Here is a 16,949-nt window from a genome sequence, read left to right on the forward strand (position 1 = left end):
AGCATCACTGAGTGCAGAGCATCATCATCATCATCATCACCACCACACAGACAGACAGACAGCAGCGCCTCCACGCCCAGTAAACACCACCAACGCTGCTGAACATGAGGTAAGATTTCAACCAATTCAGTCTGCTAGTGAACATGTTAAACCACGGGTGACAGGTGTATCACAACATATGCATGTTCGTGGTATTTATGCGCTAAATCTGACGGTTGTGTACGCTGTGTGTCCGTGAGACGTGGTGAGGTCCTGATGAGAATATTTATGAGGGCGCTAGAGAGGACCGTTTACCACAAGCGTTTTCCCACGAATCTCACGCGTTAACGAGTGCCAATAAGATTAATCTGCATGAGGGTAACACATATGTTGTTTTAGGGGTCTAAAAATGAATATCACAGCTAAAATATCACGGCAAGGTCAACAATAAAACAGCAAGTATATCTGCTCTATCCGAGTCGTGGGTTTTAATATTTTGAAACCCGAGGGTAAGGGTCATTTTCTTATTCAGTATATGATGAAAGCTTCCTAGCAGTCATTTGAAGTCATTCGATGCGCATACAAACAAAGAAAGGAGTTTTCTGCAAATGTGTTTCGGCCTCCATTACCGTTAATTTTGCATGAGCACAAAGAAAACGTGACGATTATTCGAGATGCTGATAACATGTCGTTAGATTTGTCAGTACATTGTTGTAAATAGTCTTTTGTTAGAAACTTGGTTCATCCTAAAACAGATTCTGAAATTAAATTGTCTCAATAACCATCAGTTAGACTATTATTTAGATAGATTTAGGGTTAGATAGATAGATAGATAGATAGATAGATAGATAGATAGATAGATAGATAGATAGATAGATAGATAGATAGATAGATAGATAGATAGATAATATTCAACTATAAAACAAATAATCCAGATTGATCTGTACCAATATATGATATTCTAAGAGATACCGTGTCTGATAGAGAGAGAGAGAGAGAGAGAACACAACAATACCTGATCCAATGAGACTAAACATGGAGCTGACTGGGGCTGAATTAAGGCCACAACTTCTACCTGTGGTTAATAAACATAAATCTGAGTTCAGCCAGCATTAATTGTTTCAGGGACCAGGAGTCACTGTCCACGAAAACCCATGTCTGGACCAGCCCTGCACAGCTTGGTGACTCAACTTAGTAAACTGCTTACATAATGATATGTGAGCATTATAGAAAGTGACAGTCACTGGGTGATGTCATTGCTAGTAAAACCTTGCTGGCTATTCAGAGACAAGAAAGCTGTGCTTTGTGAACAAACCATAAGAGCTTGCTTCCTGGGTGGTGAAAAGATTTTAATGAATGAGGTTTAATCTGTAGAAAAACCATATATAGGCCAGTTTTGTTTATGTATGTATTAGAGCTCCACGATTCTGGATAAACTGAGAAACATGATTTTTATTTTTTTTGTCTCAAATAGCGATCATTATTCTCAAATAAAGATCACAATGAATAATTCATGGATAGCTGAGCATGAAATGGTTTTTAATACATGATGTTGATGCAAAGAGCTACCCAATGTGAAGCTGAATGTCTCCAAGGAGTGCATTAAAATGCTTTAATGTACAGCTTGCCGTGCATTATCCTGCTTATACCGTGGTCATTCAAATGCATTGACAAGTTAAATCTGTTAATGATGTCTGCAGTGCCAATTTTGACTGAAAAGGTAAAAATTATGGTTATTTTCATTATTATTGAAGCTATTTTATTATTAAAAAGATGTAAAGCATGGTTAACGAAATTTTCTGTGCTCCTGAATGTTTCTGGGTGCGATCTCTGTGTGCAAGTGATATGTGTGTGTGTGTGTGTGTGTGTGTGTGTGTGTGTGCGTCAGTGAAAGCATTCATTTAGAACTTGTGATTTAACTGACTTGGAACGACCTGTGCATTAAACAGTTTTTTAATGCATACCTGCCAGGCCAGTCAATCAGAATTGAATATATCATTTCGGAAAGCTTATTTTATTGATGTTATCTATGTTTAATAGAAGTTCCGATGGCTGCTGATGTGTCATTTGTTTTCCCATATGCTAAGGAAGTAAAATAATTATTTTACGAGGTGGTGATTTTGTATGAACTCGTATAATGTGATTTATATATGATTTTCAGCCATCCCTAATCCTAAATGTCAATGGGGGGTATGCAGGTTGTACGAAAATATAAAACAGTTATGAATTACCATGAGACTGTGTTGGCAAACATGATATGTATGATGTCCCAATATGTCCCAAGAGATATGTTTTTTGTTGAAAGACATGTGAAGCTGAAACTTTTCAGTAGCACTTTTTTGTTTCACTCAAGCCTGATCATAATACAATATTGATCAGTTCTTGCACATTTTCAGAGCTTCAGTTTCATTCTTCAGTCTTTAGGGATGTTGGAACTGACGATATTCCAGACAGCAACCAGTGACAGCAGAGACCCAGCCCACATCTGGCCCGCATGAGTTTCACACGGGCCAGATGTGGGCCGGATCTGGGCCAACACTACAGTAAGTTGCTGTCTGGGATAGAGTATATGGTGAAGGTTACTGCTGTGTTGTGGTTTTTACATTTAGCAATGGTTGGAAAAATGTATGGTTGCACATTGCTTGCACCTCTCTTGTCCTCCTAATTTTTGCTGACCATTAGAATTGATTGTGATGAGTCATTAATATTACACTGAATAATTCAGTGACCTTATAAACACATTGTTGACTGATGGCTTTTTGGCATGGAGGCTACTTTACAGCACTCACACTGGATCAGCTCTGAGAAATGCCACACAACTCAGTTGACTGGTTGAAATCACTATCCCCCTCTTGGCTGATGGGTGAATTGCCTGATTTTGCAGCCACCATTTTATACAAACAGTCCACATTACAGCACTACAGTCAGGTTTACCTAGTCTCTTAACAAACACATGACCTGCTGGCTCAGGTACGGGATTCTCAGGCATGGTCCCTTGCTTTGCAGGTGCTGTTTCCTTGGTAACCAGAACGTCTAGGAGTGAATGGTTGTTGTGAGATGGTCAGGGAGGCGGGAGGAGGGTAAGCATCCTCCATCTTCTTTGTTCTCATTCCGCTGCTTGTGGCCTACTTTAGTTCATTGTATCAGAAAATCTCTGCTCAACACATGTCTGGTTACAATATTTCTTTTTTCTTTCTTCAATGAAATAAATTAAGGGGTTGAATTAATAACATTTAATTGCTATCCCTTACATCGAATTAGTTTTTCTTTGGTCTTATATATAATATAATATAATATAATATAATATAATATAATATAATATAATATAATATAATATAATATAATATAATATAATATAATATGAAAAAGAATACAACATATTATATTATATTCAATTAAAGATCAGACCAGTGAAAAACAGATGAAAGGGATAATATTATTTTATATATTGGTGGATTGATAAATGACTTAGTTTAGTGAGGTTCTTTGCTGACCTTTGCATCATTTGTAGTCTTAGCATGTTTTCCGGCTGTGGTATGTGCATGACTGAAGAGCCTCAGGCTGATGTTATATCAGAGTTATAGAGGACTTTAGGACACGGTCACAGCCACACGTGTGCATCAGAGTCACTCACACAACATCACAGACCGGACAAAGGAAATCTGTTTAAACTTTGAACTACAGTATTCAACATTTGAAGTGGATCACAACTTTGATGAAAGGTTTTGATCCACTTCAAATGTAAAATTAAAATTAAATTAAATTTGTGCATTTAGCAGACGCCTTTATCCAAAGATCTATCTATCTATCTATCTATCTATCTATCTATCTATCTATCTATCTATCTATCTATCTATCTATCTATCTATCTATCTATCTATCTATCTATCTATCTATCTATAATATTTCCATAACCTCCAAACACTCAGTCGTAGCAGAATTTTTTCTGAGTCACTTATCCATTATTAAAAGAACTTGGATGAAATTAAATTTTGCAATTCTCGGATTTCCGAAAGTCAGTTTCTTTCAAAAAATACAAATAAAAACATTCAAACCTGGGTCACCTTGTACAACAAACAGCTGCACAATAGCTGATTAATGTATTGCCCTGGGCTTGTGTGTATCTGTCCTCTATATATCATGTAATGAGATATTGGATGTCTTTCCCATGTAGCCTAGGGGAGGTGAGTTATACAGTTGTAGATCTGAGGATCAACGCATATACACTGAGACAAACTGTACATTGGGGTTTCACTTTATGTCTCGTCACAATGGAAAATCAGATGCTCCGATTTTTAGAGCATTCCCTGCTGAAGAGGCCAGGGATTGGTTGTTACTATGGCAACCGCCGAGAACTGCTGCCCCGCATTGGCAGCTCACTAACACTCTTCCAGTTATTTTCCTCAAGGGATAGATCTTAGAGTAGATTACCCAGCATCCACTGCAGCACATACAGCAGAGCACAAAAAGCACAAAAGATTTAAAAAAAAAAGAAAGTAGTCGCCATTTCCTCTCTTCTCATTTCCTCTCCTCCTGACTTAGTTAATTTAGCAGTTATTGAAATACCTCCAGGAGCCAATTAAAATGCAGAAACATCTGAAGTGTCTGCATAGTGCCCAACTGATTGTGCATTCAGCCTATTAGATCTGGAACAAGACTAGCCAGATGAAAAAGATGAACCAGCTGTGCTTAAATCCCTGTAGACCGTCACGCATGCTTCATCATCAAACATCTCTCCATTCTTCAACTCACTCTCCATCTCGTTTTATATCTTTTCAGAGGCACCAGCTTTCAATTTAGGGTGTCCTGTGCTGTCCAGATTAATTCATGCTGTCCAAATCCTGCTGAAACGTACAGTCAGATACACTGTTAGCTGTGTCCTCATGATCTAAAAGCAATCGTGTCAAAATCAGCCATTGCTCTGGCCATTGTGTTCCTGTCAAATTGGTTTTCTTCATCGATCTGTGAGTCTGAATTTCAAAGGATTGATTTTGGGGTTATGCGTTATCTTTACATAATCCAGCCTGTCCTTAGATGGAGCTCACCCGAGCGTATAAAGGCACAATGTCCTCCAGAGAGGTCTGAGTGAATGTCCTGGGGTCTGGCCGGCTCTGCTAACGTAGTTTAACACTGGCTGCGACTGGAATCTGTCTGGTTTGGAGAACGCAGCAGTCTGTTTGTGAGTAAATCTTTGTTTGACTAATGGAAGGCTATTAGAGCAGAATTACAGAGACTTAATTTAGACAATTGTCTTGATTGCAGTGAATGCCTTGTGCTGGCATGTCCATCAAGGATATCATCCAAGACAATTTTTATTTTATTAGAAATGATGAATCTGAAAGATGTTAGTGTTTTATTCTGTGCTAAGGTGTATTTTGTTCTGTGCTGTGTTAACAGCTTTAATGAGGTGTGTTACATTGTGTTATGCTGTCTGGGTGTGTGTGGGGGTGGGTAGGTGCATGAGGGGAATAGGTGCTTGAATCATTATTCTAATTTATGGGAGCATAAATGTGTAATATATATATAAAACCCCTATATATATGTGAAACCCCTTAAACCTTTGGAACACAATTTCAACAAAGGTGGAACTCCCTGAATGAGGTTTTGACTGGGCTAGTTTGACCTGGCAACCCTAATCTAAATCATTAAATAAATCTCTCTTTCATGTGCACATTTATGCATTGTTATGTTGAATGCAACTTCGCAGTTGCATTCAACATAACGCAGTAGGTAGGGTATTGCCAATTGGTGTTAGTAATCAGTCAGACGTCCTTGTGCAGTGGGGACTATGCACCAGCCAGTGCAAAAATGTGACTGTTTTCTGAAAATAAGCTCAAAAACAATCTGTGACCTTTTTAACTTTGATGATAAACCCAAACATGCCTAAAATAAGCAGCATATTAAGCTTATATCGGCTCGTGTTACAATACATTGGATATATTGGCCTGTGTTAGGGTGTGTTAAGCTGTGCTGGGCAGCATTTGGCTGTGTGTCCACCAAAGCATTTTTTGGCAGCTGAAAATGCCAGAGTTTTCTTTTTCAAAAAGTAATATCAAAAAGAATATCAACCCGCCACAACAGTTTAAAATCAGCCCAATTCAATGCAAAAATTTGTGGATTTGGCAACCCTGCATCCAATACCAGCTGCTTCCAGTAATTTAAATACTCTCGGCATATTCATAGCGGCTCCCTGATGCTCGAAAATTATTTTCAATATTAGAATGTTTGCAGGAGCAGACAGTAATGGTCAGAAATTCAGCGGGAGAGGGATGAAGAAAACAGTCCCATGCAGGGCTTTGATACAAAAATGCACACAATGAATGGCAACTGTAGAAAGCAAGAGATGAATCCCGGACATTTTGGGCTATTTAGAAATCCACAGTGTTTAGCTGTGTTGATTACTGTATGTGACTGTTTTAGGGTTGTGTAAAGCTATGCATGTTAAACTAAGCATTTATTTGTTTGATTTTTCAGCATTTGGAGCAGTTTTCTTATATAGTATGAAATATATAATGTTAAATTTGGACCTCATACCTGAAAAAGAAAAAACAGCAATAGAAAGACATTTGAACCATAACCTGAAGGGGAAAGTTTCTTTTATATAAACTAAAATATATAAAAGTATACTAAAAGCCCTGTACTAGTAAACAAATATAAAGAATCAGAAGACAGAAGGGACATAGTAGATTGTGTTCAAGAAGTTCTCATCATGTTGAAAATGTCAAATAGTCCATGTAACATCAATGGTTCAACCAACTGTGTTAAGATGTGTTGAACTTTTTTAGGGCATGTTATGTTATGATGGGCATGCTGCTTCATAAGTTACGATGTTGTGCTGTGCTAAACTGTCATCTATAGTGGTATTATCAATGGGTTTATATTATGGCAATGGTGCTGTAGACTCCACTGTAAAAATGTTTGAGGTTGAAGCTTCCCCATTCCCCAGCTCTTTTTGAAGACAGCATTTCACAGGCACAAATACAGAAATCTGTTTTCTTCCTCTAAATCTCAATTACAAACATGGCCACAACTGATAAAAAAAGTGCTTAGGGTATGTGAATGTCTGTTAGTACTGGAAGGATGGGAGCATAGGAAAACAGACAGAAAGCGAGGGATAGCAAAGAAGGCAAGTGGCGTAGAAAAATGTTTAATGTCTTCTTCCTGATCTGGGCTATAGTGGGGGATGGTGAAAGAGGGTTGGAGGAGCTGCTGGCACCAGTCACAGGGAGAATTAACACAGCCGTGAATAATGCAAACCTGTCATATCAACCGCAAGGAGGCTCTGCTCATACAGACAGATGGCTTGGTGATGATTTTTTTTTTTTTGGAACTTGATTATCCACAAGCTTAAAGGCAGTCTTTGCTGTCATTGTGTATTCCAGACATGGATGTGCGTTTTCATATTTATTTGTATACAAAAAGGCTGTATTTGTTTTTTGAGGTGAAAAAATGTTTTTTCAATGCAGTTTTACAGAAAATCAGTGTTATAGTATACACAAGTACAAACAATATAGTTTACATTTTTCAAAAATAGAAGTAATCAAGCAGTTTGCTGTATGGTATATACTCTTTATGCAAGTATACTGTCTGCATACAGATGAAGTTGGACACACTTAAGAGTTACCCCAGGTTCTGTTTACTCAGGGTTTAGAATACTTTGTTTTGTTATATACTATAACAATGATGGGTCTGAGAACCGTCATTTTCAGAGGAGTCTTCGGCCAAAGAAAGTCCTGATGCCCATGGCTCAGGACTTCTGAGGGCAGGCCCCTCTGGGGAAGAATGGTTTACACCTCATCATTTGGTGCCCATCTCTCCTCAGTCTGGCTTTGAGAAGTTCTGTTTTGCCTTTGGTGCATCAGGGCACAGTGCTTAGTTAAGCTTCTACCTGGAAACGTAGCAGTTCTGGGAGGCTTGCTACCTCCGAGCATCTCTAGAGAGATCCGTCCCCTGTCGGTTCTCTGCTTCAAGGCACCAACATAGCCACTCTAAGTACACCAGAGCTCAGTTTCAAGAGACTGATTCCCTTAGTAGACTTTCTGGCAGCGTGGAGACTTCTGCCAGATGTCTCAATATGGGTCCTGCAAACTGCCAGCTCTGGTAAGGGAACAAGAATTAAACACTCTTCTGAGGAAGAAGGCCATCAAGGTTTTGCCGCCTCGTGCAGTGAGCCGGTGTTTCATTGTTCCAAAGAAGGATGGGTGTACACCCTGGAGAGGTGACTTTTCACTTCTTGGTGAGGAGATCGCCAGCTCGAACCAGTTCACTGCCCGGTCGGTTCAGTTCTGGAGTTCCTGCAGGCTTAATTCTCTGCAGGGGTGATTGTATCCTCATTTAGATCAGGTCATGTCTCAGATCAGGTCCCGAGGACTGGTTTGCATGATGGATCTGAAAATGCATGCTTACCATCCTTCCTCAACACGGGAAGCTCCTGAGGTTTACTTTGGGGGCGAAGCTTACCAATACTGGATTCTTCTGCCAGCCATATCACCCTGGAGCCCAAGATGAGTTGCCCACTGAAGCCCAGCAGGGCTGAGCCTGGTCAGGACCTGGATGGGAGACCTGCTGGGAAAACTAGGTTGCTGCTGGACGAGGTGCTAGTGAGGCCAGCAGGGGGTGCTCATCCTGTGGTCTGTGTGGGTCCTAGCGCCCCAGTGTAGCGATGTGGACACCATACTGTCAACAGGCATCGTTCTTTGGATGAGACGTTAAACAGAGGTCCTGACTCTCTGTGGTCAGTAAAAATCCCAGGCCAAATTCGCCCATTGGCCTCTGACCACCATGGGCTCCTAACAATCCCCATATCCGCTGATTGGCTTCATCACTCTCCACCCATAAACTGATGTGTGGTGGGCGTTCTGACGCAATAGGGCTGCCGTCTCAATCGGAGCAGACAGTGGTTCAGCATCTAGATGTCATTCTCACTCATATGTAAGAGCCGGAGTTAAGACTGAACGTTAGGAAAAGTGTGCTTTCTCCATTATGGAGGACCACTTATCTGTGCGTGGTGTGGGATTTGACCGCGATGCATGCATGTTTGTATCTTGCTCGGATCGAGTTGATCCTCATAGCAGCTTGACCGTTTCTGCAAGTGTTGTCAGGTCTCCACTTGCTACAGAGAGTTGTCGAGGCCTCCGCTCCCCAGAGCTCCGCTAGGACATCATCTGTGAGTGGTGGGCTCTAGGAGAACCTCCTTATAAGATGTCCTTATAAGGAGTGTGGAGTGTAGTTAGATCTCCTCTTGGTTTAGAGAGTTGTTTTGTTGCACTGCCCTGCATGCCCACTTTGTCTTTTAGGCCTTGTATGAGTTTTCTCTTTAACAGTGGCCAATTTGACCTGAAGCCCCACATGAAGTACATTCAGGCCTGTTAAGTGTGAACACTGATGAAATATGAAATAGGCCTAAACTAAATTTGACAGCTCATTAATTCACCTTTGTGACATTTGCTGCCTGCAGTATGAAATATTCCTGAGAGGTCAAGAGCCCTGACAACAACCCAGACATTGTTTGCCCATATTTGGGTTGTTATCTGGCCCTTACTGGTCCAATCTGTCTGACATGGTTCTTTAGCTGGACTACCAGATGTTGGTCCTAGATTTAGTCTGTTAGACTGTCTTGATCAGGCTGATTAGAAGAACTGCTAATACACACACACACACACACACACACACACACTCAAACATGTTTGTTTTTGTGAAAAGTGGGGATATCCCATAGGCGTAATGGTTTTTATACTGTAAAAACTGTATATTCTATGGCCCTACACCAACCCTACCCCTAACCCTAACCCTCACAGGAAACCTTGTGAATTTTTACTTTCTCAAAAAACAAAAAAAACAATTCTGTATGATTTATAAGCATTTTAAAAAATGGGGACATTTCCCTTGCATTCAGCATCCAAAAGTGCATTCATATTTGTCATGTTACATTCATTTAGTTGACTAGTGCTTTGTGCTGTATTAACAAAAACATAAATGGAATTAATAAAATAGAGGGTCTATTTATACTAAGTGCAAATTGCCCACCTTGTTGGCTGAAGCTATTTACACTAATTCCACCAACCACCGTGTGATTCTGATAGTCAACACTGCAAAAGGCACAAACCGTTGTCCATTTATTAATTTGAATTAAAATTAAAATTTACACTGAATAAGTTAATATTGCATACTGTTTTACAATGTACTACAATACTGAGGTGCAGATAATTGTCACTATTTGCAATAAGTAGTGTAGAATAGTAATGGGAAGAATTTACATTTCCTACACCCATTTTTTTCAGTGTGGTTCTCCAAGAATGTACTGCTGACTGCACGCTGTATAGACTGAATTCATAATGAACCTAGGGACGTTATTATATTGCCTGACCCCTGCCCTTTGATCTTCTCAGGGATCCTATCGAGTGATGATGTCATACCCAACAGCCTCCTATGACCAGCTGTTGCGGCAGGTGGAGGATCTCCGTAAGGAGAACTCTCACCTGCGCCGTGAGCTTAAGGACAACTCACACCACCTGTCCAAGCTGGAGAATGAAACCTCTGACATGAAGGTGAGTGAAGCTCAGATTATAAAAAATTTATTAAAAGGACAGCCTTGTCTACTCAAGCCTGGTCCACCCAATTATGAACATGTTCTTAGATCTTTGATTTTGCTTGAATGTGTTGTATATGCTTCTAAAATTACATAACGGAGCATAAAACCGAAGCTGTCATGGGTAAGGTTGCAATGTCAGCAAGGTCAGGATAATATTTGAGAATGATGTAGACCTTAAAGTTAACATGAAATCAAAATTAAAGTTTTCTTTGTGTGTTAGTATCAATATGTTAGTCTTAAGGATATCTATAAGGCAGTGTGCTCAAAAACAGTGACAAAATTTGCATGTAGAAGATATAAGCTTTCAAAGCTTACAGTTCATCACTTCAGCCAAAATGGCTCAATGTTTATTTATTTTTTTGACGTCACATCTTACTTCATCTTCTCATCAAATCTTCTGACCAATCAAATGCTCTCTAGAATACGAAGCGCCCGCTTCTTACACTATAGACTATACGGTAGCACTTTATTTTACAGTCCTGTACCCATGTACATACTATGTACTTATTATAGTAATCACAATAACTATGTAATAACTAGGTACTAACCCTGAACCTACCCCTAAACCTAACCCTAGCCCATGTAGTTACCTTGTGTTACCAGAACTTTCTTAGATAAATACACTGTAAGTACACTATAAGTACATGTTAGTACACGTACTGTAAAATAAAATGCAACCGACTATACTATAGACGCTAAAACACCAGCTGAGATCAGTCACTTGTTCACAGTGTAGTATTTCCTGTACAGTGAATGGCCCCTAGGGCACAATGTAGGCGATAGGGAATGATTCAGATTTTCGATTGGTGCAAATTAGGTCTGGTTTCACGTTGGTTCACGTGAACTGCAGCAGCGCACACAGTCTGATCCGGACTTTGGGTCCAGGCCAGAGACCTGATCATATGGAGTGGATCATGTGTGAAAGTCTGCTGTTATTAAAAACTTTTTCAACTACAACCTCAGCATGTTTATGATCACTATTTTGTTTCTGCTAAGAGTTCCATATTGAATCTAAGGGGTAATCTATTAGACTGCTGCTGTAAAATGCTACTTTACCGAGTTCAACGGCTCTGGCCCGTTATAAAAATATATTTAATTTTTTTTTTTTTTAAAGGGGGCGGGGTTGCATGATATTTCCCACCCTCTCTTCCTTTCTGAGTTGAAATTATGTCACCACATAGAATAATTCTGCATGTTTCAAAGCACTTCAGGGAACCTTTAAGGTGAAACCATTTCATAGCAAAATTGCACAACTAATAATCAAGCCATTTTAAAAAGTTTACAAGCAGGTTTGCTATTTTCTCTGCACTTCTTAAATTTTTATTGTTTGATGAAACTGGTCAGTTCTCTAGTAAATGGCTTATTAGTTAAGCGTAACACCTGACAAGTTGACTTGTTGAATTACCCAAAAGAAATACCCCCAAAAATTACCCAAATTGTTGAACAACATAGTTTGCAGCATACAAGTAGCTTGATTTAGTTGTCTTTTTAAATAAAACTGGGATAGAAAAAAAATAATATATATATATATATATATATATATATATATATATATATATATATATATATATATATATATATATATATATAATGTATTTAGATTGAGTTTATAACTATGCCAGAAACAGTTTGCGCTTATATTATATTATATTATATTATATTATATTATATTATATTATATTATATTATATTATTTTGGACAATAAAATATTATATATATTAATTTATTACATAATTTAATCAACTAGATTAGCTTGTTTCTGAATAAACATTGCCTTTGTGTGGTAAGGCTTAGTTTCAATAAAGTGTCTTTTTTGGACTGTGTCTAGAATGCTTTGAGTTTGAGACATTGAGAATTTTCATATGTTTTCGAACAATTGCATTTTATTTATTTATTTTAGAAAAAACATTCTAAACATCAAAACGCATTCATTAATTTGGAATATTGTCTGTTAGGAATGTGTAATCATTTTGATATTTTCTACAATTCTAATATGTATGAAATACATAAATATTGTATATATTACTGTTGGTTGAGCGGTGTGAAGGGTAGGTCTGTGTGCTGAGGAGTGAGTCTGCATGCATTTGTCTCTGCTGTGACCCACTTTCAACAAAATGTCTGCAGACTCTAATGATGAATGTCCAGCATCTCTAAGCTGAGCACTTTTTAAATCACTGTTGCCCATTACAGCTCTCAGCTGACCAGAGAAGGCAACCATTAGATCATGGAGCTCATTTTATTATTGACTCCAAGGCTTAAATTGCAGAATGTTTGATGTGTTACATGAGATTGATGTCAGTTCAGTTTTCGTGTTCCAGTAAAATGGGAGTGTCTTTTTCCTGTTCATATCAAGTGATTTTGTGCATGAAATCCAACTGACACACAACATGAATTCACTGAAGATGGTACTGAATTTCATCAGATGAGGAAATACACTTAAAAGGCTGTGTGTATAGGTAGGTTGAAAGAAGAAGCAGATTCATTTTTGTTTTTATCAGTTTAACTGCTTGGAGAAATTAATTCTATAGGGAATAAAACCCCTGAAGAGCTCATTAGGAAACAGTAGCTTTGTTCTGTCGATTATTGTTTGACTTAGAGATAGCTATTCATTTCAAATGTTAAGTGTTGCAACATTCATATATAAAAACTCTACAAATGTGCATTGTATTTACACTGCCATTAAAAAGTTTGGGGTCAGTGCATTTACTTTTTCTTTTTTTTTAAATCAATTAATACTTTTATATGTCAAGGATCAAAAGTGACCCTTGAAGACATTTATAATGTTTCTATGTAATAAACAATTCTAATTCAAGAAAATTTGCAAGCTAAAATTCAGCATTTCTATTTCAGATTAAAACTACCATTTTCAACTGCGATAGTAGGAAATTAAGCACCAAATCAGCGTATCTGAATAACCATGTGACACTGAACGCTTGGTGTAATGGCGGCTGTAACATCACAAAAATAAATGGCATTTTAAAAGTATGTTAATATTTAAAAATTACTATAAAATATTAAATGACAATAAATATGTGATGTAATATTTCAGTATATTACTGTTTTCACTGTAGTTTTTGTCAAGTTTTTGCCTTGGTGAGCATTATACATTTGAAAGACTAACTTTTTCCTATCCATTTAAAAAATTCAGCTGGTACTCTAAGGGTTCATTTATTTATGCAGTGGAAATGCTTGTAAGCCATTCGCTACACAAAATCATTGATTGAACTTGATTCAGAAAATGCTTTCATGAGATTATAGGTGATACATGGGTCATATTCAATATCCCATGATTCCACTGTGGTGTAAACCCTGCCAAATCTGTTCACTCTCGCAGTCAGTTCTCCCCTCAATTTATCTTTTTACTTTGAAATACAAGAGTTCGATTTTTTTCCACAACTGGACTCCACTGGCAAACAAAAGACTGTCGGCTGCTTATTTATTAGTGTGTGTGTGTGTGTGTGTGTGTGTGTTTTGTGCTGTAATAGGAGGTTCTGAGGCAGCTGCAGAGTAAACTGGAGCAGGAGGCCGGGACTCTTGCCTCTTCAGGCAGAACTGATGTGCTGGACCAGCTCAAAGGTACTGCAGGAAATCTATTCCCTTTATCCACATTGTCATTCTCTTTGCATTTATCTTTACTTTAATATATTCATTTCTTACTCTTTATTTAACAATGTTTTTGATAAATGAACAAGGATGTTCCAAAAAAAAAGTATGAATAAATACCATAGAAATATCACAGAATTATACAGATGCTAAAATTAACCCAGACTGCTTTAATATTTTTCATAGTATTCAGTCAAATTTATTATGAAGTTAAACAGTCTGTTAAAACAAATCACCGAAGGTTACATGTCTTTGTCGCACGCAGTGGATTTAACTGGTTAATGCTTCTTTGGGTCTCCTGTGATTGCAGATCAAAACTGCACAACAGTCATGAGATATTTTGCAAAACTCTTTCAGTTTAACACTGAACACTCCACACTGTATTGAGGACGTGTCACAGCATCTAAGTGAATGTGAATTTTCTTCTGTTAGCTAAAATAAAAGCCATGTTATTGTTGACGTACTCTTTGGTCCGTGAGGGTGCACACATCTTTCCATCAATCAGTGTCCTGGCAACTCTATAACACACATCAGAGCGACATGCTGCGAAGGAAACAGACAACTGACTCTCATTCACTTTTAAACATCCTGAAACTAAATCATTTTAAGGACATTCAGTTCTTTTCATGGTTCTCGGTTAGCTTGGCTATTGACAAAGATTTCATGATTCAATTCGATCAATTCACAAGTTCTTGGTATGATTCAATATCATTTGGATAAACTGTATATCAGGAACAGTACGTGTAAACATTTTTTAAGGAAAACTATAAACTATACAGGGAACCCTGTCGGTTGCTACATTACTATTATATTAAAGGTTATATCGGAATTATTAAATTACATTGTTATTTAATTTAATATATAATAATCAAGAAAGCAAAAATGTTGTATACAAACATTTAAACTAAAGTACATATTAGGCATTTTATAGCAATTTTACATTACACGTGTACAACGTTTTACACTCTTTTAATATTTAACATACATTAAATGAGGAAGACATGAATAAATGAAGGTTAAGTGAAAATGTAATAAATATATATTATTGTTCATATGTTATATTCATATTTTGAATGGTAAAAGGTAAATGTAACATTATGTGACATTGTTTACAAGCCGTTTTAAAGGCATTTTTCACAGTTAAAACTGTGACTGAGTTATTATATGAGACTTGATATAATAATATATAATAATACATTTCATTAAGTCATACTGTTTCTTTCAAAAGACCTTCTGATATTTATTTTGTGCTATAACTAGTAATAAAGGGAAATAGTTGATCGCTTCACGTCAGCTTTGTGCTTCTGTTTAAACTATTGTTCGCATTGCTGACTAGAAAATTGCTAGAATTTGAAAGTAAGGAAGCACAAAGCTTATTGTGAGTACTGGATAGTTTGCTGAATTATGTTCAAGCATCGGAAGAAAACAGCATAGTATTGAAGATCAGTCCTGGGATTTAAGATTTTTTTTTATATTGGATAATCAAAATGAAGAATGATTCAAATAAATAAATCAATACTGTCAACCCAGCTCTAATTCTTGAATGCAGAAGACTATAGCTAGTAAATATGTAAACTAGGATACTATTAAATATGCAAGCACTAAAGCAAAATAAATGTTTCTTAACTGATTGCACACATCTTAATTACTTAAAGAATCTATAAAAAATAATAAAATAATAAAAACAATAATAATAAAATCTTTGACTTTTCTTGTTTTTCTAGAGCTGCATATGGACTTGACCAACTACTACGAGCTCAAGTACCAGCCTCACAACCTGCGTGTGTTTCCAGAGATGATGACTAGCCAGATAGGAGAAGGGGAGGAGAGACTGAGCCTCGGCAGGGCCAGGAGTCCCGCCTGTCCACCGTCCCGCCAGTCCTCATCTGCATCTGGAGAGGGCACAGCTGTGCACCCTGGGAACCCTCATCAGACTGGAGAAGGCCGTGTCACTGCCCAGCACTTAGAGGATCTCTGTAAAGAGAGGTAAGATCATTACATCCAAACACTTTAATCATCTCGTTTTTTAAGGGAAGTGTTATTTCCTTTAGAGGGTTTGTCCACTTTAATAACCTGTGGCGTTTAGTGTAGGTCACATCCATGAACCAAAATTACTTGCTATTGCTAGTCAAACGTAGGTGGTTTAACAGGAAATTGGCACTCTCATTTTAAAGAGCTGGACTGCAGTTTAGCTGGAAAATTCAAATTCATATAACTTACAAAAAGTTATTTTACTATATGAATTTCCTAACATTTTGTTCTGAAAAAAAAAAAACCATGCAAAAGAACAAAAAAATAATAATACAAAGGAAACAAACAAAAAATGCATTTACTTGTCAAATAAATGTTGTTCTTTTAGAAATGATTTTCATCATGGAACGCTAAAAAATATATATCATGGTTTCCCCAAAAAGTAAGATTAAGCATCACAACCATTTTCAACCCTAATAATAATAATGAAAAATATTACTTAGGTATCGAGAATATATGAGACTGATTTCTGGATCAGGATCATGGATCACGTGACACTGTAATATAATTATTATTATTTTATTTATTTATTTCTGTATTTTGGATTAAATAGCCTTGATTTGAACATATGTGAGTTCTTTCAAAAACATTAATACATTTATTAATAAATAATAAATGAATAATTAATACATCAATTAAGAATTAATAAATCAAACAACAAGCCCCAAACTTTTGAATAGTAGGGTTTCAATTTTATATCTCTAATCTATTTCACGTGTAAAGGAGCACATATGTATAACATGT

The 16,949-nt window shown here is 37.3% G+C and overlaps 1 protein-coding gene across 3 annotated transcripts in view; it reads left to right on the plus strand.

Annotated features, from left to right (window-relative positions):
* LOC113069376 (adenomatous polyposis coli protein 2-like) overlaps window positions 1-16,949 on the plus strand; it is a 34,109-nt gene continuing 17,160 nt past the window's right edge. Inside the window, exons 1-5 of one of the 3 annotated variants that reach the window (XM_026242430.1) lie at window positions 27-109; window positions 2,986-3,059; window positions 10,368-10,526; window positions 14,057-14,147; window positions 15,899-16,160. In XM_026242430.1, the coding sequence (XP_026098215.1) occupies window positions 10,383-10,526; window positions 14,057-14,147; window positions 15,899-16,160 (497 nt within the window). In that variant the 5' untranslated portion in view covers window positions 27-109; window positions 2,986-3,059; window positions 10,368-10,382. Of the gene's footprint in view, window positions 110-2,985; window positions 3,060-5,073; window positions 5,159-10,367; window positions 10,527-14,056; window positions 14,148-15,898; window positions 16,161-16,949 lie in introns of those variants that run through there. The other 2 variants (XM_026242429.1, XM_026242431.1) reach the window with 2 other exon arrangements.

The sequence above is a fragment of the Carassius auratus genome, unplaced genomic scaffold, assembly GCF_003368295.1.
Source record: "Carassius auratus strain Wakin unplaced genomic scaffold, ASM336829v1 scaf_tig00001591, whole genome shotgun sequence".
NCBI lineage: Eukaryota > Metazoa > Chordata > Actinopteri > Cypriniformes > Cyprinidae > Carassius > Carassius auratus.